The 25,611-nt window shown below is 36.1% G+C and overlaps 1 protein-coding gene, 1 long non-coding RNA gene and 1 pseudogene across 15 annotated transcripts in view; 2 read left to right on the top strand and 1 right to left on the bottom strand.

Annotated features, from left to right (window-relative positions):
- LOC106996063 (uncharacterized) overlaps window positions 1-25,611 on the top strand; it is a 69,764-nt gene that overhangs the window by 37,153 nt on the left and 7,000 nt on the right. The gene's annotated exons all lie outside the window — the stretch shown is intronic.
- Window positions 1-25,611, bottom strand: part of ZNF654 (zinc finger protein 654) — an 82,592-nt gene that overhangs the window by 31,918 nt on the left and 25,063 nt on the right. For 8 of the 14 annotated variants that reach the window (XM_028844713.2, XM_028844715.2, XM_028844718.2 and 5 more), the window contains exon 2: window positions 23,017-23,162. The exons of the other annotated variants lie outside the window; for them this stretch is intronic. In XM_028844713.2, the coding sequence (XP_028700546.2) occupies window positions 23,017-23,162 (146 nt within the window). The remainder of the gene's footprint in view (window positions 1-23,016; window positions 23,163-25,611) is intronic. 14 annotated transcript variants of the gene reach the window in all.
- Window positions 14,531-15,174, top strand: LOC144338979 (chromobox protein homolog 5 pseudogene; annotated as a pseudogene).

Here is a 25,611-nt window from a genome sequence, read left to right on the forward strand (position 1 = left end):
TTACCATGTTTTAATATGTTAATAGTTTATACATTTATAAAAAATTTGAGTCCAAATTATAAGTTATGTACAGTTCATTTACCTAAATTGAAATAATTATCCAGGATATTCCCAAACAAAATGATTTACAGTTCCCCCTTGAATAACGCGGATTTAAACTGTGCAGGTCTACTTATAAACAAACTCAGACTTCTGCTAACCCTGAGACGGCAAGATTAACCCCTCTTCTTCCTCTTCCTCAGCAAATTCAACATGAAAACAAGGATGAAGACCTTTATAATGATCCTCTTCCACTTAAGAATGAATATATTTTCTTTTCTTTATGGTTTTCTTAATAACACTTACTCTCTAGCTTCCTTTATTATAAGAATTCAGTGTATTATACATATAACATACAAAATGTGTGTGCACCAACACTCTGTATTATTGGTAAGGCTCCCTACCAACAGCAGGCTATTAGTACTTAAATTCTGGGGGAGTCAAAAGTTATATGTGAATATGACTGCATGGGGGAGGGTGGTCAGCACCCCAACTCCTGCATTGTTCAAGGGTCAACTGTATATACAGACAAACATAATTTGTAGTAGGACAAATACATGCTAAATGATATGTGTTTTGAATTTTTAAAAAAATCTGTGATACATAATCATACTTATTTGCCTTTCATCAATCAGTATCTTCCTATTTGCTATGCAAGCAAATAACTAGAGTACTACTAAAGTCCCTATTTATGAAACAAACTGATTTTGTCATTTGGATGCTAGGAATTCAGACCATATTTTCCTATATACAGTTATGCATCACTTACTAAAAGGGATACATTCGAGAAATGCATCCTTAGGCCACTGTGTCATTATGCAAACATCAGAGTATGCTTATACAAACCTAGCTGGTGTTGCCTACTATACCTCTAAGCTATATAGTATACAGCCTATTGCTCTTAGGCTACAAACTTGTTCAGCACATTTGTATACTGAATGTTATATGCAACTGTAACACAATGGTTAAGTATTTGTGTATCTAAACACAGAAAAGGTACAGTAAAAGTACTCTATTATAATCTTATGGGACCACTGTCATATATGTGGTCAGTCATTGACCAAAATGTCATTCTGTGGCATATGACTGTATTACAAATGGTAATAAAGTACCAGACTTCCCTAAAACACACAGACAGACATAGTGTGTTTGATAGTGATAACCAGAATTATTATTCTTTTTTGGATTTCTGTAGCATATTAGTAAGTTTTACACTAAAATACAAGAAAGATTTGTGCATTTATCTACCATAGGAAAATTCCACTAAATATGATACTTAACTATCCAAATAAAAGAAATCCACTTAACCAATTTAAGTAAAGGAAAATTAGGTCTACTCTACGTGAGTCAAACAATAATATAATAAACTTTTACCCACATTTTATTTAAACCACTCAACTTTTAACAACTTTTCTATATATACTAACTGAAGCTTTGTTATCTCACAGAAATTTCTATTCAGTAACAAAGAGCATTTGATTGTGGGTAACGCTGACATACTCAACTATTCCAGTGCACTTAATCTTCAAAATACTTTCTTCAGTAACATCTTTACTGAGGGAGGAAAAAGTTAACATTTTGTTCACACACACACACACACACACACACACACACACACAAGTGCCCACTTATCCACAGGGGATATTACCAGACCCCTTCTCTTCCACTGGATGGCTTAAACCACGGATAGTACCTAACCCAATTTTCATCAATTTGAACATGTTTCTGTTCACGTCTCCCACTCACAAATGTAACGCCTTTTCCATCTTAATTAAGCACCTTAACATGCACTGTGTGGCTTTAAATTTTGCAGTTTGAGGTGGGACAATAAAACTAGCATGAGTTTCTTTGTCCCTCACAATTTCAGAGATAGGAAATTTGTTCTCACTGTGAGATTTTAACAACCTCAGCATACAATATTTTTTTCTGAAGTTGAGAACTTTCACCTTTTCAATTGAAGCACTTTATAGCTTCTCTTTGGCATATATGAATTACCGGCATCACTACTCTTGGCTTTGGGGCCATTATTAAGTAAAATAAGGGTTACTTAAACACAAACACTGTGATACTCATGATAGTTGATCTGATAACCTAGAGGGCTACGAAATGACTAATGGGCAGGCAGCGTACACAGTGTAGATACACTAAACAAAGGGATAATTCACATCCTAGTTGGGATGGTGTGAGATTTCATCATGCTACTCAGAATGGCCTGTAATTTTAAAATGTATTATTTCTGGAATATTCTATTTAACATTTTTGGACCATAGTTGACTATGGCTAAAAAACCGCAGAAAGTGAATCCACAGATGAGGGGAGACTACTGTACGGACAAAACTAAAGAAACTGTACATTGTATTTTCCATAGTATGAGTCACTAGGTACCTTTAATAATTCTCCCTCTGAAAGCAATTAAAATGAGCTTGCCTTGGCTACAAATTCAAATGGCTACACCAGTATATTCTTCCCCACATTTCTAGACTAGAAGGAAAACTGCCAGTGTGGACTTGGAGCTAAGCAGAAAAAAAAAAAAAAAAAAAAAAAACTACTTTGAAAATCTTCTCTTGTAGGTTGTGACCTGAATTCATATACCTACATGGTCAAAATATTCTCAAGTGAAGAATTTAGTTAATACTGGTCCCAAGCTAGTAATATCTCCAGGCACCTGACAAAAACAAATGCAAATTCTTTCAATCCAGGCTTCAATTACCACAGATAAATTTATTCTAGACAATACAAACTCACAATATAAACAAAAATAATCATGATAAGAACAAAACCACAACATACAAGGAAACAAAGCACTATGAACAAGGCCAAAAGAACATTAGTCACAGAGACTTTATTAAAATCATAGAGAATATAAAATAAGCTATTATATAGTTTAAGAAATGATGACATTGAAAATATAAAGAACAAGGTAAAATTATCAGTAGTCAAAATGCTTCCAGAAATAATAAAATCATTGAAATTAAAAGTCAGTAGGCAGATTTTATGATTAGATACACCTGAAGAAAAAATTGGTACACTGAAAAAATTATCCAGAGTACCTACCGAAAGAAAAAGAAATGGAAAACACAAGAAGCAAGAATTAAGGAACACAGAGGTGGAGTACACATGTTTAATCATAGTTCTAAAAGGGAAATAAGAAATGTGGCTAAGACATTAACTGGACAAGAATTTTTCACAACTGATGAAAAATCCAAATCCATAGATTCAGGAGAGCCCAGAAAATGCGAACAGAGATAAATAGAATAATTATACATCTAGCTAATCATAATAAACTATAAAATACCAATAAAGAACAGTGGATAAACAGAGAAAGATATAGATTGTTTACAAAAACATGGGAAATTAAATTGGAAAGAAAGGTCCAAGATGCAAATCAGTAAATATATAGGCTAAAGAATTTTGGCAATTTGAAGTACTAATAAAAATAATCTCATCTGGGCTTCAAAAATAGAGCAAAAACACATGACATCAAGCACATAACATATAAGCATTCATTCAGCATTAGTGTTCCAATGTCATTTTACCGGAGGAAGATAAAGTATATAAAGTGTATACCTCAATAAGTTAAGAGCTAAATTCCCCTTAACTAATTTACACATTTACATACAGTAAAAGTATCTTCAAGTTTTTCTGGGGGTAGACAATTTCATTACAACATTGAGTATCTAGGAAACATGAAACAACAAGAGAAATGAAAAGGGACTAGCCAATATTACATTTTGTAAAGCCTCTATAATTAAATCAACATTGTGTTGGCACACGAACAGACAAATAGGCTAATGAAACAAAATTGAAAATCCAAAAAGAGACAATTGTATGTGAAAATTTAGTATATGATAAAAACAGCATCTCATCTCAAATCAGGGAAAAATTCACTTCTTCATACTGGAAAGCCAAATGTTAAAAATTATACAGCACAAATATCAGAAAAAAAAAATCCTTATATAACTTAGTTACTGAGAAATGATTCTTAGCTATGATAAGAAACTCGGAAGCAATAGGGTAACATTAATATATTTTAATTACATTTTAAAAATCTACATGGCTTAAAAAAGCATTAAACAAATTATCACCACATGCAAAGCAAAAGATGAATGAAAAAAAGGGCCGAGCCCAGAGGCTCACACCTGTAATCCCAGCACTCTGGGATTGAGGTGTGAGGCCGAGGCGGGCAGATCAGTTGAGGTCAGGAGTTTGAGACCAGCCTGGCCAACAAGATGAAACCTTGTCTCTACAAAAAATACAATTAGCTGGGGGTAGCTGCACACATGTGTAATCTCAGCTACTCCTGAGGCTGAGGCAGGAGAATTGCTTGAACCCAGGAGGTGGAGGTTGCAGTGAGCCAAGATCACACCACTGCAATCCAACCTGGGTGACAGAGTGAGACTCTGTCTTCCAAAAAAAAAAAAAAAGATAAATGAAAAAACATACATTTTTAACTTACACTACAGGAAGAGCTTAACATCCCTATTACAATAATGAGAAGAAAAATTCCAACTAATTTATAGGAAATAGGATTGACATATACTCAGATAGCTCATGGAAAATCAAACACAAATGGTCTTCAAGAACATCCTAGTCCATTTGTGCAGCTGTAACAGAATACCTGAGACTGAGTAATTTATAATGAAGAGAAACTTACTTGACTCCCATTCTGGCAGCTCATCAGAGCGCCAACACGTTTGGTGTCTGGTGAGGCCCTTCTCTTCTGAAAAGATGGTACGGTGAATGCTACATCCTCTGGAGAGGAGGAAGGCTAGATCATTACATGGCAGAAGGTGGAAGGGCCAAGTGGCAAAAAGGGGCCAAACTCACCCTTTTATAACAGCATTAATCCCACCTATGAGGGGGCAGGCCCTCATGGCCTAATCACCTCTCAAAGGTCCCACCTCTTAATGCTGTTACAATTCCAATTAAATTGCAATATGAGTTTTGGGGGGATAAAGCATACCAAAGGATGTGAGAAAAAGATATTCAAACTTCAGTCACAGTAAGAAAAATACAAATTAAAAATACACCAAGATGCCATTTCTCATTATTAGTTCAGTCAAAAAAAAAAAAGCAAAAGATTGACAGAATAAATTGTGACGAGGTCAGAGGTATACAAGGCCAGATTTTGTGGGTAGTAATGCAAAATGGTACAAGCACTATGGAAGGAACACTGGGCATATTTAGCAACATTACAATTTAGGAACCTACCCCCAAAATCTGGCAAAAATTCAAAAAGAGGTATCCAAAAGGATATTAACCATAGCACTATTTATAACAGGAAAAGAATGTAAACGACCCAAATGCATACCAGTAGAGGACCAATTGACTAAACTATGCTACATCAACACAATAGAATTCATAGAATCCACAGAATACTACAAATTGTGAAAAATGGATTTGGAATAGTCTATCACTGTGGAGTGATCTCCAAGATATACTACTAAGTAAAAAAAGCAGGGTGGAAAAATGTATGTATCTGTTTATCTAAAAAAGGGCATGGCGGCATGGATATGTTATCTGTTAGCTAGACCTTGCTTTTCTGTCAACCGAATTCCTGTCTTTAATAGGCACAGACCATTTGAATTTTATGTAATTTATGTTTGTTTTCTGAAATTGAGTCTTGCTCTCTTGCTCAGGCTGGAGTGCAGTGGTGTGACTCAGCTCACTGCTACCTCCACCTCCTGGGTTCAAGCAATTCTTGTGCCTCAGTCTCCCGAGTAGCTGGGATTACAGGCGTGTACCAACACACCTGGCTAATTTTTGGTATTTTTAGTAGAGACAGGGTTTCACAATGTTGGCCAGGCTGGTCTCGAACTTCTGGCCTGAAGTAATCTGCCCGCCTTGGCCTTCCAAAGTGCTGGGATTATAGGCATGAACCACCGTGCCTGGCTAAATTTTATGTAATTTTTGATATGCTTAGATTAAAACCTATCATCTTAATAGGTTCCTTTGTTCTGTTTATTCATTGTTCTCTTTGACCTCTTTCACCTTCTTTGGGACTGAGCAATTTTAAGATTCCATTTAGTGTCCACTTTGGCTTAACACATCCACCTGTTTTTAGCAGTTACTCCAGAGTTTACAAATATATATGTCTTTAAAAATCCCAGACTAATCTCAAATAATATTATGGTGCTTTAGGTATAATAACCTATGTGCTATTTTTGTCATTCATTTGATTTTAAATATGCTACAAACCAATAATATTTCACTACAATTTTTGCTTTATTCCTGGCATCTGGAATATATGGCCCATAGGCTGCCTGCCAGTTTCTATAAAAATTGTGTTGAAACACAACCCTATCGATTCATTTGTGTAGTGTTTATGGCTGCTTTCTTGCTACAAGAGCAAAAGTGAGTAGTTACAAACAGAGACACTAGGGTCCATGAGTCTAAAATAGCCCTTTTAAAAACTGTTTTGTCAACCCCTGCTTTAGACCATCAGTTATGTTTTACAGTGTTTAAAAATCAGAAAAATTTAATTTGATATTTATCTTCAGTTTTTATTTACCATTTTCAGCTCTATTTCCTTAGATGCATCCAAATTTCTGTCTAGCATCTGGTGCTGCTTATGGAACTCCCTTTAACGTTTTTTGTAGTTCAGGCCTGCCAGAAATGAATTACCTCAGTTTTTGATTAGATACATCTCTCTAGATACATCTCTCTCTTTTACTTTAGAAATATATTTTCTCAAACTGAAAGTCTGGCCAGGTGTGATGGCTCATGCCTGTAATCCCAGCAGAGGCCGAGGCGGGTAGATTACCTAAGGTCAGGAGTTTGAGACCAGCCTGGCCAACATGACAAAATCCTGTCTCTACTAAAAATATAAAAATTAGCGAGACATAGTGGCGGGCACCTGTAATCCCAGCTACCTGGGAGACTGAGGCAGGAGAATTGTTTGAACCTGAGAGGCAGAGGTTGCAGTGAGCCAAGATGGCACCAATGCACTCTACCCTGGGAGACTGAGCAAGACTCCATCTCAAAAAAAAAAAAAAAAAAAAAAAGTTAATACTTCTTTTTTCTTTCATCACTTTAAAGTTGTCACTTCATTGTGTTTTGGCTTGTAATTTCTAAAGAGATGTCTGCTACACATTATCTTCACTCTTCTTTGGATAATGTCTTTTTTTCTCTTCTTACTTTGACCTACTTGTGTTCTAGTTTCTGTAGCTGGATCCTTTTCATTATTTTAAGAAAATTCATGCCATTATTTTGTCAATATTATTCTGCCTCATTTTATCTTCTGAGATTCTAGTAGACAGTTTTAGATTTTCCTAAATTCTTAGACACTCTGTTCTGTTTCTCCTTGCCTTTTAGTTTGAGTATTTCTATGAATCTACATTCAAGGTTCATTCTTTCTTTAGCTGCATTAAGTCTACTAAGGAATCTGAAGGTCTTAGCCATTCTTCATCTGTTACTGTGTGTATTTCCAGAATTTCCATTTGAATCTTCCCTAATGTTTCCATCTCTGTGCCAAAATTTCCAGTCTGCTCAAATGTATTCTGTCTTTTCCACAATAGCCTTTATATCTGGATCTGGCTCTACTGATTGCTTTATCTCTTAATAGTGGTTCTCTCTTTTTTTTTTTTTAATATGTCTATAATTTCTGGTTTTTGAAAGCTGGGCTTCATTATATAAGGCCATTATCCTAAGTGAATTAACGCATGAACAGAAAACCAAATAACACATGTTCTCACTTGTAAGTGGGAGTTAAACATTTTATACTCATGGACATAAAGATGGCACAACAGACACTGGAGACTACTACTGGGGCAGGGGGTAGGATTTAAAAAATAACTAATGGTTACTATGTTTACCACTGGGTTATGGGATCATTCATATCCCAAACCTCAGCAGTATACCCATGCAACAAACTGGCACACATACTCCCAGAATCTAAACTAAAAGTTGAAATTACTATTTTAAAAAAAAAAAAAAAAAAGACAGTAGAGGTTGAAGTAAACAGCATTTATGACTAGAAAGAGGCATGTCTTGTCTTCTGCTAGGGCTTTATTGTGGAGCATATGAGTAAAACCAATCAGAAGTTAAACTGAATATGGGTTTTGTTGTTGCTATCATGATATTCAGTGCACCACTGGCTTCAAATTCTTGCACTGTATGTTGGGTTTAGAGTAGAGACTGAATTGCCAGATATTATTTTAGGATTTGGCCCATGGGCCATAGTTTGTGAACCGCAGTGGTAGAGAAAAGATTAACCATGTTAAGTAAATAAATGGAAGAAACAAAAGAACTTCATCAAGCTTTTGCACGTAAAAAACATAATGTCTGAAATGAAAAATACATTGTATGGTATTAACAGCAAATTTGACATTATAGAAGATAATATTATACTGGGAAAACAAAGGTATAGCAATAGAAAACTATTTAAAATAAAAGAGAAAGACAAAAAACAACTAGAGCTATTAATGAGCTGCAGGACAGCTGTTGTTCCCCTTCAGGTAGCATCCCTGAAGAAAAACATAATAGTGGTTTCTAAAAAAAGTTTTTTGAGGAAATTTCCAAAAGTTGACAAAAATTATAAGCCCACAGATCCAAGAAGCTTAAAATCAAGAAACATGAAGAAAACGACACAAAACACATTACAACCAAATTTCTTAAAACCAGCAATAAACTTCAAAAGACACCAATAAGAAAATGAAAAGACAAGATATAGTGGGATAAATCAAAAATCATGTATCTGATAAAGAGTGTATATCCAGAATACATAAAGAATTCTTAGAGCTCAGTAAGATGACAAATAATACAATTTAAAACTGATCAAAAAAATTGATAGATTTTGTCAAAGAAAATATAAAATAGCAAAGCACACAAAAAGATGCTTACCAACGACAGCACTGAGGAAATGCAAATTAAAACTAAAATGAGATTCTACTGTACAACCATTAGAATGGTTATTATGAAAAAGATAAAAACGTATTAGTGAAGATGTAAAGAAACTGCTACCTCAGTAGGAAATTGGTTAGAATTTTAATCTTACAGTCACTTTGGATATAGAGTAAGAGTTTTACAACACGCTAAACATAAACTAATCATACATCTGACAATTCTATGCCTAGGTATCTACCTAAAAGAAATGAAAAGATGTGGCCACATTAAAACACATACACACATGTCATAGCCCAAAACTGGAAGTAATCTGAGCAGCCATCAATTCCTGAATGTACAAATAAAATGTAATATATCCATATACTGAAATCTATGCAGCAAAAAAGGAATGAGCTACTGATAAACGCTATAACATAGGTAAACCTCAAGAACATTATTCTAAGCGAAAAATAGTCATTTAAAAGACTATTTTACATGACTATTTCACAAAACTATTTTTCAATATTTTCACTTGCTCTAAGTGAAAGTATCCAAAAGACTGCATATCGTATGATATCATTTATATGAAATGTCTAGAAATAACAACTCTATAGAGACAGAAAGCAGAGCAGTAGTTGCCTTGGACTGGGTAGGCACTGGGGACTGACTGCAAATGTGCATGAGGGAGCTTTCTGGGGCAATGAAAATGAAAAACTGGATTGTGGTAATGGTTGCATAACTCTATAAAACTTACCAAAAAATCACTGAATTATAAACTGACAGTGGGTGAATTATATGGAATTTATACTGTTTAATAAAGCTTTACATAAAAAAAGATAACTAGCAGTGGGTAAGGAGTGGGAAAATATACCTGAAACAAGATTGACAATATACCGGTAACTGTTGAAGCTGGGTGATAGTTGCTTCTACTACTTTTACTTTCAAGTATATTTGAAAATTGTCATAATAAAGTTTTTTTTATTATTATACTTCAAGTTCTAGGGTGCATGTGCACAACATGCAGGTTTGTTACATATGTATACATGTGCCATGTTTGCGTGCTGCACCCATTAACTCGTCATTTACACTAGGTATATCTCCTAATGCTATCCCTCCCCACTCTCCCCACCCCACCCCAGGAACCGGTGTGTGATATTCCCCACCCTGCGTCCAAGTGTTCTCATTATTCAATTCCCACCTATGAGTGAGAACATGCGGTGTTTGGTTTTCTCTCCTTGCGACAGTTTGTTCAGAATGATGGTTTCCAGCTTCATCTGTGTCCCTAGAAAGGACATGAACTCATCCTTTTTTATGGCTGCATAGTTTTCCATGGTGTATATGTGCCACATTTTCTTAATACAGTCTATCATTGATGGACATTTGGTTTGGTTCCAAGTCTTTGCTATTGTGAATAGTGCCGCAATAAACATACGTGTGTGTGTGTCTTTATAGCAGCATGATTTATAATCCTTTGGGTATATACCCAGTAATGGGATGGCTGGGTCAAATGGTATTTCTAGTTCTAGATCCTTGAGGAATCACCACACTGTTCATATCCTTACTCACTTTCTGATGGGGTTGATTTTTTCTTGTAAATTTGTTTAAGTTCTTTGTTGATTCTGGATATTAGCCCTTTGTCAGATGGGTAGATCGTAAAAATTTTCTCCCATTCTGCAGGTTGCCTGTTCACTCTGATGGTAGTTTCTTTTGCCGTGCAGAAGCTCTCTAATTTAATTAGATCCCATTTGTCAATTTTGGCTTCTGTTGCCATTGCTTTTGGTGTTTTAGTCATGAAGTCCTTGCCCATGCCTATGACCTGAATGGTATTGCCTACATTTTCTTCTAGGGTTTTTATGGTTTTAGGTCTAACATTTGAGTCTTTCATCCATCTTGAATTAATTTTTGTATAAGGTGTAAGGAAGGGATCCAGTTTCAGCTTTCTACATATGACTAGCCAGTTTTCCCAGCACCATTTATTAAATAGGGAAACCTTTCCCCATTTCCTATTTTTGTCAGGTTTGTCAAAATCAGATGGTTGTAGATGTGTGGTGTTATTTCTGAGGGCTCTGTTCTGTTCCACTACTCTGTATCTCTGTTTTGGTACCAGTACCATGATGTTTTGGTTACTGTAGCCTTGTAGTATAGTTTGAAGTCAGGTAGTGTGATGCCTCCAGCTTTGTTCTTTTGGCTTAGGATTGTCTTGGCAATGCAGGCTCTTTTGTGGTTCCATATGAACTTTAAAGTAGTTTTTTCCAATTCTGTGAAGAAAGTCATTGGTAGCTTAATGGGGATGGCATTGAATCTATAAATTACCTTGGGAAGTATGACCATTTTCACAATATTGATTCTTCCTATCCATGAGCATGGAATGTTTTTCCATTTGTTTGTGTCCTCTTTTATTTCGTTGAGCAGTGGTTTGTAGTTCTCCTTGAAGAGGTCTTTCACATCCCTTGTAAGTTGGATTCCTAGGTATTTTATTCTCTTTGAAGCAATTGTGAATGGGAGTTCACTCATGATTTGGCTGTCTGTCTGTTACTGGTGTATAGGAATGCTTGTGATTTTTGTACATTGATTTTTTATCCTGAGACTTTGATGAAGTTGCTTATCAGCTTAAGGAGATTTGGGGCTGAGACGATGGGGTTTTCTAAATATACAATCATGTCATCTGCAAAGAGGGACAATTTGACTTCTTTTCCTAATTGAATACGCTTTCTTTCTTTCTCTTGCCTTATTGCCCTGGCCAGAACTTCCAATAGGAGTGGTGAGAGAGGGCATCCCTGTCTTGTGCCAGTTTTCAAAGGGAATGCTTCCAGTCTTTGCCCATTCAGTATGATAATGGCTGTGGGTTTGTGATAAATAGCTCTTATTATTTTAAGTTCCATCAATACCTAGTTTATTGAGAGTTTTTAGCATGAAAGGCTGTTGAATTTTGTAAAAGGCCTTTTCTGCATCTATTGAGATAATCATGTGGTTTTTGTCTTTGGTTCTGTTTATATGATGGATTAAGTTTATTGATTTGCTTATGGTGAACAAGCCTCGCATCCCAGGGATAAAGCCAACTTGATTGTGGTGGATAAGCTTTTTGATGTGCTGCTGGATTCGGTTTGCTGGTATTTTATTGAGGATTTTTGCATCAATGTTCATCAAGGATATTGGTTTAAAATTCTCTTTTTGTTGTGTCTCTGCCAGGCTTTGGTATCAGGATGATGCTGGCCTCATAAAAAGAGTTAGGGAGGATTCCCTCTTTTTCTGGTGATTGGAATAGTTTCAGAAGGAATGGTACCAGCTCCTCTTTGTACCTCTGGTAGAATTCGGCTGTGAATCCGTCTGGTCCTGAACTCTTTTTGGTTGGTAGGCTATTAATTATTGCCTCAATTTCAGAGCCTGTTTTTGGTGTATTCATGGATTCAGCTTCTTCCTGTCTTAGCCTTGGGAGGGTGTATGTGTCCAGGAATTTATCCATTTCTTCTAGATTTTCTAGTTTATTTGCATAGAGGTGGTTATAGTATTCTCCGATGGTAGTTTGTATTTCTGTGGGATCGGTGGTGATATCCCCTTTATCATTTTTTATTGCGTTTATTTTATTCTTCTCTCTTTTCTTATTAGTCTTGATAGCGGTCTGTCAATTTTGTTGATCTTTTCAAAAAACCAGCTCCTGGATTCATTGATTTTTGAGGGATTTTTTATGTCTCTATCTCCTCCAGTTCTGCTCTGATCTTAGTTATTTCTTGCCTTCTGCTAGCTTTTGAACGTGTTTGCTCTTGCTTCTCTAGTTCTTTTAATTGTGATGTTGGGGTGTCAATTTTAGATCTTTCCTGCTTTCTCTTGTGGGCATTTAGTGCTATAAATTTCCCTCTACACATTGCTTTAAATGTGTCCCAGAGATTCTGGTATGTTGTGTCTTTGTTCTCATTGGTTTCAAAGAACATCTTTATTTCTGCCTTCATTTTGTTATGTACCCAGTAGTCATTCAGGAGCAGGTTGTTCAGTTTCCACGTAGTTGAGCGGTTTGAGTGAGTTTCTTAATCCTGAGTTCTAATTTGATTTCACTGTTGTCTGAGAGACAGTATAGTGATTTCTGTTCTTTTACATTTGCTGAGGAGTGCTTTACTTCCAACTATGTGGTCAATTTTGGAATAAGTGTGATGTGATGCTGAGAAGAATGTATATTTTGTCGATTTGGGGTGGAGAGTTCTGTAGATGTCTGTTAGGTCTGCTTGGTGCATAGCTGAGTTCAAGTCCTGGATATCCTTGTTAACCTTCTGTCTCATTGATCTGTCTAATATTGACAGTGGGGTGTTAAAGTCTCTCATTATTAAAAAACAAAAAACAAAAACAAAAAAAACACTGTTAACAAAGGTGTGAGAAAATTGTTACTCTCTTACATTGCTGGCAAAAATGTAAACCGGTTCAACCTTTACAGAGGAAATTTGGCAGTATCTACCAAAGTGACAAATTATATTCTTTGTATAAATGTATGATAACTGATAAATTATACTCTTTCATCAAGCAATTAACTCTACTCCTCGGATACATCTAGGATATACAAATATCCTTGTACATATTCCGCTCATACATGGTAATTCATTAAACAGTTGTTGGTAACAGCAAAAGATTGAAACAAAAACTAAGTATCTATTAGTAAGGGGCTGGTTTAATTACATTTTGATATACACATAAGAGTGAAATACTCTACAGCCAATGTGATGACCAGTGTTCTTTCTATGCTGATGGGGAAAGATATCTAAGTGAAAAACGGAGATACAAAACTGTGTGTGTAGTATACTAGCATTTGTCTAAATTGAGAATATGGGGTTTTTTTTCTTATATATGCATTATACATCTGAAAGGAAAATTCATGAAAATAAGTACACTGGATGGCTACAGAAACGGAAACTAGGAAACTAGGGGACAGGTAGATGTAAATGGCAAGGGTATCTCATTGTACACTCTATACTTTTTGCATTTTGAACCATGAACATGTATTACCTACTCAAAAATTAAAAATGAAAAGTGATAAAGATGAAATCTTAAAAGCAAGCCCCTAAAAGTGTACGTTATATTCAGGGAACCAGATAAAAAGCAGATTTTTCATCACAAGAAAATGTGGCCAGAAGACACTGGATGGACTTAAAGTATGGGAAGAAAAAAAAATTGCCAATGTAAAATTCAATAATCAGTGGAAATCTCTTTCAAAACAAAGGTCTTTGGGTTCTGGTTAGGTTTGGCTAAAGGGGGTCAGCGGTAGAAATCAGAAGTCAGGAGGAAGGAGAAACGAGGGTCTTTCTCCCCTAACCCCTCAGCTTTAGGATCCTCTATAGCAGTAGTTCTATCTCTTCAGAGGTACCCTCTCCCACAAATCAGTGCTGCTTCCTCTCATCAACTATCTCCTGTCTGTGGGCTCTAGTAATACTTTCTTTTTCCTTTGTCCCTCCATTTCTAGAGCTAACAGCAACTTGCCACAATTGCCATTGTCCAGGTTCACCATCTCCTGTCTATTCTCTCAGATCATCTAACACCTTTAAAAGTGATTCTATGAGTAAGTTCCTTCTACTGAATTATCTAGCATGGTTTACATTTACCTAACTGAATCTTGACTGAAATATATCTTAATCAAAAAGAAAATGAAGGTCAGTCTGCCAAGCCCTAGACCCGGGAGGGGAGGCCACTACTGATAGCCCAGAGGGAAAGAACAAACTGGGGGTATCTGGGATGCAGTGGCCTTAGTCCTTCAGGTGGAACAATGCAACATGGGAAAGAAAACCAAGCACACAGCTGACAGTTCGTCAGAGAATGGAGAGTACACTGTGGAGAAGGTACTAGACACGCATGTAGTTAAGGGGCAAATGGAGTATCTACTGATGTGGAAAGGCTTTTCTGAGGAGCACAATACTTGGGAATCTGAGAAAAACTTGGATTGCCTTTAGCTCATTTCTTAGTTTACAAAAAAGTTTAAGATGATGAAGGAGGGTTAAAATAACAAACCTGGGGAGAAGTCAGAAAGTAGCAAGGAAATCCAATTTCTCAAACTGTGCTGACAGTACCAAGTCCAAAAAAGAGAACAGAGCAATGATATCGCTCGGGGCTTTGAGATAAGACTAGAACCAGAAAAGATTATTGGGGCAACAGATTCCTGTGGCGATTTATGTTTTTAATGAAATGGAAAGATAGATGAAGCAGACCTGGTTCTTGCAAAAGAAGCTAATGTGAAATGTCTACAAAACTATGACAGCATTTTATGAAGAGAGACTGATGTTGCATGCATACCTTGAGGATGCAGAAAACAAAGAGGAAAAAACAGCAAAGGGCTAAAGGAGGGGGTGATCCCTGTCACTTCTCTTAGTACATAATACATTCACATTCCTGTCTCTTCCCTTCTCCCCACACCCCTTTCTATCCTAAACACGTCGTTGAAAAAATGTGCTTATCACTGTGCTCCACAGGAGAAAAGCTAGTATTGGTTCTCTTTAACATACTGATAGTCCTATTCATAGGGGGAAAAACTAAAAAAGGAAACAAAAGTGAATTCATTGAAAATCATTCCCTACAAAACAAGGAGCAAATTGTTCATTAACCTCAATTCCAAAATTAAAAGGGAAAACCTTTTCAAGGTACCATAGCTTAAGAAAACTATAGCTAATAAGCTTCAACCAATAATTACTAAAAATATATGATTTGCTTAAATATTTTGAATTCTATAATTCTGTTCATTGCTTCTTATATAGCAAACTTGGAAGAAATTCTTCCAGCGCCTTAATCCTGGGATAGTTTCTCGTAAGTTTTCTTTGTAAGAAGCAGTGAGCAAAATTTTGTCAATTTTATAATTACAGAAGCATTTCATGTAATTTTTTTTCTTTTTTCTTCATTCCACAGTAAAAGCTGCCAGTATAATATTGTAGTTCTATAAACCAAAAATATTAGTGGGAAGGAAGTTTAAAAAAAAAGTTCAGATACATAGTTTTTAAATGATCTGACTTAGTACAAGGTTAAGCCATTCAAAATAAAAAAATTCAAACGTACTTACACCATTCATAATGACTATATACATCCTTTAAAGAATAACTTTTAAAGAATAAAGATCTTTCTAATAGTAGGTTGTAGTCAACTGCTTTTTGCTTTAATTTTTGTATATCCACACTGACCAAGAGAACTATCAAGCTTTCCTTCCTTCAGAATAGAAAAACAATAAATACCATTTTCCAAAATGACACATGTACAGTCCTCTAGATTCTGATATATATAGTAATGTGGGTGGGAACAGGGTATTTCTTTTCCCTGATCACTTTCCATCCCTGCCAACACAAATATACCAATTAGTAATCTATCTCTTTGCCCATAAAACAACTATAGTACCAACCACTTTACTCCAAAATCAATAAAGGGAGCAATGAAGACCAAAATTACAGGGGAAAAGATGCTCGTCACAACTAAGACCAAATGCAATACTAAGTTTCTAACGATGGCCAATATAAACAAATGCACTAAGAATTTTTTAATATTGACTTTAGCTACAACAAATTCTATAAACAAAATATTCTAGTGTAATAGGGAAGAACAAAACCATCTCATGAAGTTTAGTAAGAGAAAAGAATTAAGACCACCAACTGCCTCAAATATATATATATATAATTATCTCTTCCTCAGAGAGAGAAGACAAAGAGATAGAGGGCTGGATGGCCTAGATTTTTCTTTAAAATGACCAAGTTCACATGTCACAAATGATTAGTAAAGACAGTAGATACAAAATTGGTTAAGGTGCTGAATAAGTGTTCGTCAATGTAACGAGTCAGGAAGTAGTAAGAGTGCTATGTGCTGTGGAGATGGGCAATACTCATTGAACCCTACAAGACAAACACCTTTTGTGGGGTCCAGACCCCACAAAAAACAAATGTACCTTTATAATTAGACTTTCTTCCTGTATTTCCAAGCCATTTCCTAAATTAGTTGAAAGCCTAGACTTAAATTATAAATGCAACCAAGTAAAACTTGATTATAGAGTAAAGACTGAAGTTAGGCTAGGCATAAATGCTGTGTTTGAAATACAGTACAATTTAGCAACATAATCAGAAAATATCAGTGATCTAAACATTACATGTGTAGTCTAGTCCAAGATGATCTAGCCACTCAAAATAAGAGACTGATTATACCCACTTAGCTCCATGAAGACAAGAACATTTGGTCTTCTCTCTTAGACAACTTGCCAATACACCTTTTAGTCTTTGCCAGTGCACACACCAAATACTACTAGCTGAACTAGTTCCTCCAGTGATTCTTGTGGACCTAGTGGCCGTCAGGCAAATACCTGCTGTGCTATAACTCACCTCTGCCTGGAATGCTGAAATCTATGAACATTTCCTTCCTGTTGGGTAAAAGGAGGTTGTGAAGGCAGCATTAAAATGTGCTTTTCTTTTATGTAAAACTTATAAAGTTTATGTTTTCTGCCTGAAAGTCCACTTAGTTTCAGAGTGTTTGACTTTGTTCCACCTGTGAAACTTAACTTAGGAACCAGTATTTAACCAATCTAAAACAAGGCAAGAGGGAAAAAACCAGTAACAACTTAATTAACTCAATTTGCAAAAGTCCCCCAACTTCTCAGGCTTCGGTTTTCTTATCTGCAAAGAATGAGTTTGAGGTCCATATGCACAAAGCAAAATCTCTGTTTCTTTAGAAAATACAGCTTAGAAGGACAGTCAACCCAGGTAAAGGTAGACAGAATTATAATTAGCTGATTTAAGACAATTCACCACATGACTTTTTATTTCTGTAACATTGGAAATAACACTCAGGTATAAATAAAAGCAGAATCCACTTTCCTTCCCTGTAGACAACACTAGCAAAACTCTAATTTTTCAAGTCTCCCAGCTGATAGAAGGCAGATCAATACATAAGTATAATTCAAAGTAGATAAAGGCTTTTACTAAGGTGGACATATATACCAGACAATACTGCCAGAGAATATAGTAACTTACAATTTTTCCATATAACATATTTTATTTGTAAATGTTATACATATATAAAAGACAGTCTCCTCATTTTTTCATATGTCAAGCAAATAAAAAACTTAAAGTCATGATACAAATCAAAAGAACTGTAAAAACAGATAATAAATATATTGAAATCTGTTAATATCCAGGTGCCTTAAACATTCTGTTTGCCATCCCTAAGAGGCTCTTCTGCTCCTTCATCTAAGTTATTCCTGTCATTCCTTCAGAGTACAGCAAGTTAGCTCACCCAGCACATTTTCACTGACCTCCAAGACAGGTCAAGTCCCTGTTATCCCCTCTCATTGCACCCTGTAATTCCCTCCTAACTACCATTATATAAAAGTGTAACTGCTTGTTTAATATAATATCTCTTAGCTCTGTAACATCTTTGAGAACGAGAATTTATCTATCTTATATTCTCTTTTATCCCTAGAAGCAAGCAGAGCTTTACAGAATAAATAGTTATGCAGTAATTGTTAGAAAAATTTTTTGATTAAATATTTAAATAAAATGACATACTGTTGTAGATTGACTACTCTTTTAGTAGAACTAACATGTTGCTATTTCCCCATTTTTCTTCTGGTATGGAAAATATAATTAACTTCTCTGTAAAGTAAATACAAATAATGCAAAAAGTTTTCCTTCTAAGAAATCTTACTATTTAGTAAGTCATCAACATAACGTATTTCTTTTGACTTATATTGAACATCTTAGATAAGATTTGCTTCTGCTTAACACATTATTTTTTACATGGGCAGTAGTCGAAAAGCTAGTGTATTCGTCCATTTTCATATTGCTATGAAGAAATACCCGAGACTGGGTCATTTATGAAGAAAAAGAGGGGTTTAATGGGACTCACAGTTCTACATGGCTGAGGAGGCCACAGCAGAAGGCGAAGGAGGAACAAAGGCATGTCTTACATGTTGGCAGGCAAGAGAGCGTGTGCAGGGGAACTGCCCTTTATAAATCCATCAGATCTCATGAGACTTATTCACTATCATGAGAACAGCACAGGAAAAACCTGACCCCATGATTCAATTACCTCCCATCGGGTCCCTTCCATGACACATGGGGTTTACGGAAGCTACAACTCAAAATGAGATTTGGGTGGGGACACGGCCAAATCATTTCAGCTAGCAGGCAGTGCAAGAGAAGTCAATAAATGACATATAACCAAAGAACTTTTGAAAGTTTTATAAGAATTTTCACATAACAACGCTAAAATTAGCAAAGATTATATAGATGAAAGAGGGAAAAAATGCCTGAAACAGTAATACTTCTTGCTTACGAATAATTTCTTTTAATACTTATTTTCTTCAAAAATCAGTAGAGAATAACTGAAACAGTTTTGGTAATCTGCAAAATAATGTAAACATTTTCTTTGTTGTGTTATTATTTTTTTGTTTATTATTTTTCTCTACATAACCAATTCTTTAAGGAAATTACTTCTCTCTCCAACACTTCTATGGTTCTGATGGGGCAGCCAACATAGTACGGCTGGGGATATGTTCTGAGAAATGCATCATTAGGTGATTTTGTCCTTGTGTGAACATCACTGAATGTACTTCCACAAACCTAAATGGTATAGTCTACCACACACCTGGGCTACAAACCTGTATAGCATGTTACTGTACTGAATACCATAGGCAACTGTAACAATAGTATTTGTGTGTCTAAACACAGAAAACTAAGTAAAAATACAGTATAAAACAAGCTTGTCCAACCTGCAGCCTGCGTGCAGCCCAGGTGGCTTTCAGTGAGGCCCAACACAAATTCGTGAACTTTCTTAAAACATTACATAATCTTTTTGCAATTTTTTTTTTCTTAGCTTACGAGCTGTCATCAGTGTTACTTATTTTATATATGGGCCGAGACAATCCTTGTTCTTCCAGTGTGGCCAGGGAAGCCAAAAGATTGGACACCCCAGTGTAAAATATAAAAGCTGTTTATGTGTATAGGCCACTTACCATGAATGGAGCTTGCAAGAACGATGTCGCTATGGGTGAGTCAGTGAGTGAATGGTGAATGAATGTAAAGGCCTATGACATGACTATACACTAATGTAGAAATATAAACACTGTATATGTAGGCTGGAGTGCAATGGTGTGATCTTAGCTCACTGCAACCTCTGCCTCCTGGGTTCAAGTGATTCTCCTGCCTCAGCCTCCCAAGTAGCTGGGATTACAGGCGCTTGCCACCACGACCAGCTAATTTTTTGTATTTTTAGTAGAGACAGGGTTTCACCACATTGGCCAGGATGGTCTCAATCTCTTGACCTCGTGACCCACCCGCCTCGGCCTCCCAAAGTGCTGGGATTACAGGCGTGAGCCACCACGCCTGGCCTTTTTTTTTTTTTTTTTTTTAATACTTAAGCTTGAGTAAGATTTGTCAGGTATAATCAAAAAGTTCAAATACAAATACATTCACATATTCCTTCCAGCATCACAAAATAAATATAGTATTTTTAATACAGTTTTTTTTTTTTTTTAGGTCAGGCGTGGTAGCTCACGCCTGTAATCCCAGAACTTTGGGAGCCTGAGGTGGGCAGATCATCTGAGGTCAGGAGCTCGAGACCAGCCTGGCCAACATGGTGAAATTCCATCTCTACTAAAAATACAAAAAATTAGCCAGGCATGGTGATGGATGCCTGTAATCCCAGTTACTCAGGAGGCTGACGCAGGAGAATTGCTTAAACCCAGGAGAAGGAGGCTGCAGTGAGCCAAGATCATGCCACTGCACTCTAGCCTGGGCAACAGAGCCAGACTCCATTCATCCATTCATTCATCCATCCATCCATCCATCCATCCATCCATCCATCAATAAAGGTTTTTTTTTTTAACTGCCTCACTCTTACAAATCTAAATAATACATTCTAAACTCTCCTTCCGTCCTACAATTTTAAATATATACAAATCAATTTTTAAAGAGGCACAATGTACACGCACACATTTAAATTTCTCTTTGGTTTTGTTTTATATTCTGGATTACTGCTTCAGCTTTACGTATTCCAACCTTCCTACAGAACTTTAAATTTTAACCATCATATTTTCTTAATTTCAAATTCATTTTTCATATGTCATTATTCCTTTCACACAGCATGATATTGATGATTTTAATGTTGCACATAACTTCTCAATTCTCTCTAGAAATGCTAATTATAGATTTTATATTTCATTTTTATTTTCAACATTAACACTGTTTCTTTCAAAATTATTTTTCACTTTTTCATTGCATTTTTTCATACTGAAGGCATTTTTGAATATCTGATGATTCTTAGATATTAATATGTAAAAATCAGGCCATATATAAATAATTGGGAGCCCTATGAGCATGAGTCTGGAGTTTCTTGGCTGATGAATTTTTCTTTAGAGTAATTAAGGAATTAGCAGCCTCAATGAGGAATCTGTAAATGCCAGAACGCAAAGGTCATTATTCCAGGGTTAATTTATATAGAGGAAATCAAAAAGTAGTATAGGCTGAGTATCCCTTATCTGAAATGCTCAGAATTAGAAGTGTTTGGGTTTTGGATTTCGTAGTATTTATATTTATACTTACTGATTGAGCATCCCTAATCCAGAAATCTGAAATCTGTAATGTTCCAATGAGCATTTCCTTTGAGTATCATGTTAGCACTCAAAGAGTTGTGAATTTTGGAGCATTTTAGATGTCAGATTTTGGATTATCAGATTAGGGATACTCAACCTCTAATGCTGTTTCCCCACCCCAACGTGAGGTGATTGAACTAAATAAAAAAATTGTAATTAATTTCTTTATCTGCATCCTCCTCAAAATAAATGTTTCACATAATAATACTTATCCTATGAGACATACTCTTGACACTTTCTATTGCAATTTGTAATGATAAGTGATTTTATAAGCCACTGTTGTGGTGTGAGTACAATTTGAGGTATAAATAAGTAACAGATGAAACTGACTTGCTCTGCTGTGTTTCAATGACCATTCCTCTATCTGCTTTCTGTCCCCCAGAAAACTGTAGAAATCATTCATTCACTGATAATCTTTCTCTATTTATTTTCATTCTCTTCTCTCTTTTACTTCTTTACTATAGTTTTAGTGGGTTCTTAGGAGGGCAGAAGGGATAATCACAAATGTTCAGTTTTTAATCTTTAATTTGAAGTTCTCTGTAAGCATTTTTTAAAAACCAGGATTTTCAGCCGGGAGTGGTGGCTCACGCCTATAATCCCAGCACTTTGGAAGGCCAAGGTGGGCAGATCACCTGTCAGGAGTTCAAGACCAGCCTGGCCAACATGGTGAAACCCCATCTCCACTAAAAATACAAAAATTATCTGGGCGTAGTGGTGCACACCTGTGGTCCCAAGTACTCTGGGGCTGAGGCATAAGAATCACTTGAACCTGGGAGGCAGAGGTTGCAGTGAACCAAGATCACACCAGTGCACTCTGGCCTGGGTGACAGAGAGACTCTGTCTCAAAAAAACAAAACAATGGTCCGGGCACAGTGGTTCACGCCTGTAATCCCAGCACTCTGGGAGGCCTAGGCGAGTGGATCACGAGGTCAGGAGATCGAGACCATCCTGGTTAACACGGTGAAACCCCGTCTCTACTAAAAACACAAAAAAGCCGGGCGTGGTAGAGGGCGCCTGTAGTCCCAGCTACTCAGGAGGCGGAGGCAGGAGAATGGTGTGAACCTGGGAGGCGGAGCTTGCAGTGAGCAGAGATCGTGCCATTGCACTCCAGCCTGGGTGACAGAGCGAGACTCCGTCTCAAAAAAAAAAAAAAAAAAAAAAAAAGGAAGAACAACAACAACAAAACAAACAAACAGGATTTTCCTAACCTCCTTCTGGCCTGATGTAAGCTCTCTCTGCTCACTATCTATCATAGCCTAAACTGCTGTATTCTGGGACTTACCATTAGAGCTCCCCAAGGCAATATGGAGAATTAAAAAGAAAAGTAAAGTGCTTGTAGCAACCAGAGGAATCTGTAAATCAAAATTCCATTTCACTATTAAAACTTACAGTAAAATTATGGTTACATGTTCAAAATTAAACCTGAATACTTAAGTGAAAAAATAAACATTACTTTTTGCGGGGATAATTTAGGAAAGGTTTCTTCTTCAGAAGAAATTATCAAAAACAAATTCTCAAACACATCAAGAAAAATAATGCATTTATAAGAAGTAAAAAGTACTTACACAGCAAGGCTACTCAAAACATATTGTACGTGCTCACATTCATCTGGGAATGATGCACTGGCTGTTGTAAAACAACAAAGTGCAGTCTGAAGAACCTGAAGCTGTGGCAAAGGGACCTGCCATCTTCCAGCATAATCTTCAACCACCTGACAGGGAAGCAATCCAGATATTACTACAGAAAATGTTCTCAACATCTCGAGTTTAAAAATTTGCATAAAAGTTACTGGATAAATTAAAATATTAGTTCAGCAGGAACACAGGTGACTGGAGGGAGGGATCTTCTATACTGTTTATTTTCATGACATATATCTGAAAATAAAATCAATTATTATCTTTGAAAAGATGTAAAATATAGTGTATGAATGTCTGTACTATTCAACTGCCATTGCTTTTTTACCAAATTTTGTTAACTAATGCCCTTTATCTCCCATGTCCAGCTTTAGTGAAAATAATATTCAATATTAAAATAGCTAGCAAGTAGAATATAGTAATAAAATTAGAAATGATCATGCATTATCATTATCATTATCATTATTATAAGGCTCTAAGAATTCTGGCAATAAATGAATATTCCGGCAACAAAAGATATATGACATGATACTCTGATTATGAATATTTAACCTGTACCATATTATGGGGAAGAGTCCAGAATACAGTCAGTCTCGGCTCTGTCACTTAATTAGTTTTATTAATCTGGGTAGGTCAACAGGTCATCTTACTTCTCAATGCATTAGTTTCCTTACTATAAAATGGAGATGAAATGCTCTCTGAAGCCAAATTGGGGTAATTTATGAGAAAACATTTTAGAAACATCAATTGCTATGTTGCAAGAATGCTATATTAAAACAATATATTATATTAACAAAATTCATCTAAAACTACTGCCTTCAGGCGAGATTTGGCCTGCCACCTGTTTTTGTACATCCACGACGTAAAAGTGATTTTACATTTTTAAGTGGCTGGAAAAACAAATCACTTTGTGATATGTGAAAATTATATGAAATTCAAATTTCAATATCTACAAATAAGGTTTTATTGGAACACAACCAGGTTTATCCATTTATGTTTGTCTATGGCTGCTTTCCTGCTACAACAACTGAGTTCAGTAGTTGTGACAGAAAGAATATGGCTTACAAAGCCTTAAATATTTAATGTCTGTCCTTTTACAGAAAAAAGTTTGCTGACTCCTGATATATAAGCTAAGAAAACTAGAATACAAAAGGCAAGAACAGTCAGAGCTGAAAAGACTTTTCACACTAATCACTTCCTACTGGGAGACAATTTTCCATGGGTCTCTCACATTTCTACAATTTTTCAAAAAGCCCTAGCTGACTTTATCTTTTTGAAGACATTTATAGCAAGCAGCCTTGAAAAACAGAGATGATGTCTCCCTCCAGAGCAGAGAACCACTTTATATCCAGTATAATAAAGACATTGTCTCCCTCTAGGGCAAAGCTCAGGCAGATATGCTTGCAGACCATTGTAAAAGATTAGGGTTCCTTAAACTTGAGGTTCCTCAACTGTGATGAAAACCTGCTAAGTGTAGCATCCACTTGGGCTACCATGTCAACTGTATGAGACTTGAGGTAGCGAGGGGCACCATCATAAACATGAAACTCATGCTGCTTGCTGTGCCATGATTAATAAAGTCCATTATCTCTGACTCAAGAGTTTCGTGTCTTCTGCCAGCACCTGTAAAACTGTGGCAGACAAACTTGGATAAAAGCTCACTCTTCACAGTTCTCGACAATTCCCAATAGCAATACCAGGTACTCATACATCTTTCCAATGTTTCTGGGAACACATACAGATAAAAAAGAAAGCTAAAGGAGATTGTTTCTGAACTTGTATCTCGTCTGGATCTTGCAGTTCTCACTAGCTGGAAAGTAAAAACCACTACTAACTATGCTGTCATCAGTACAGATGAAAAAAGGAGGAATGTTAGAAAAAACATTTGTAACCTGGCTCTAAATTTGCTCTTCCCTGAAGTCCCTGACTAGCTTTATTGCCTTTCCCTGGTTACCAAACCCCTACTCTGGTGCCACATAAAAAATAGGTACCCGACAGCCTCATATTTTTCTTGTTCACAGTCCATGTCTACTTGCAACCTTACCTGCTCCCTATTTATGGGTTGGGTTTATCTCCTTAGAAGAGAAGCTTTCTACTTTCTCAGGTTCTGTTCTCATTATAGATTCCTTCATTCATTCAGATTCAGCTACCAATGCATTGCCTGGTCTAGCTGAGCCCAAACCTAACACAATACAAGTCCTTGTGGACAACACCTCCATTAGGTTTGCTACAATACCCTGAAAGGGACATAAACAAAATCAACTGAAATTTAGATACCATCTTACATTGTTTAATGTCATGTCAGGCACTGTAATTCATTATAACACTATTTCTCTTTGAAATATTTTCTCTCTATATATAAAATAAGTACATTACAGTGCCCTATTAAAATGAAATTTTTTTCCTGTGCTATGAGAGCTATCATGGGCACTCAGCTAATCTGTGTGTTCTACCAGGCCACAAGGCAGTAAGCACATCTTTCACTTTCTTTCTTTTTTGGTATTCTAGTAGGTTGCCATTAACATA

Source organism: Macaca mulatta, chromosome 2 (assembly GCF_049350105.2).
Source record: "Macaca mulatta isolate MMU2019108-1 chromosome 2, T2T-MMU8v2.0, whole genome shotgun sequence".
In the NCBI taxonomy this organism is placed as follows: domain Eukaryota; kingdom Metazoa; phylum Chordata; class Mammalia; order Primates; family Cercopithecidae; genus Macaca; species Macaca mulatta.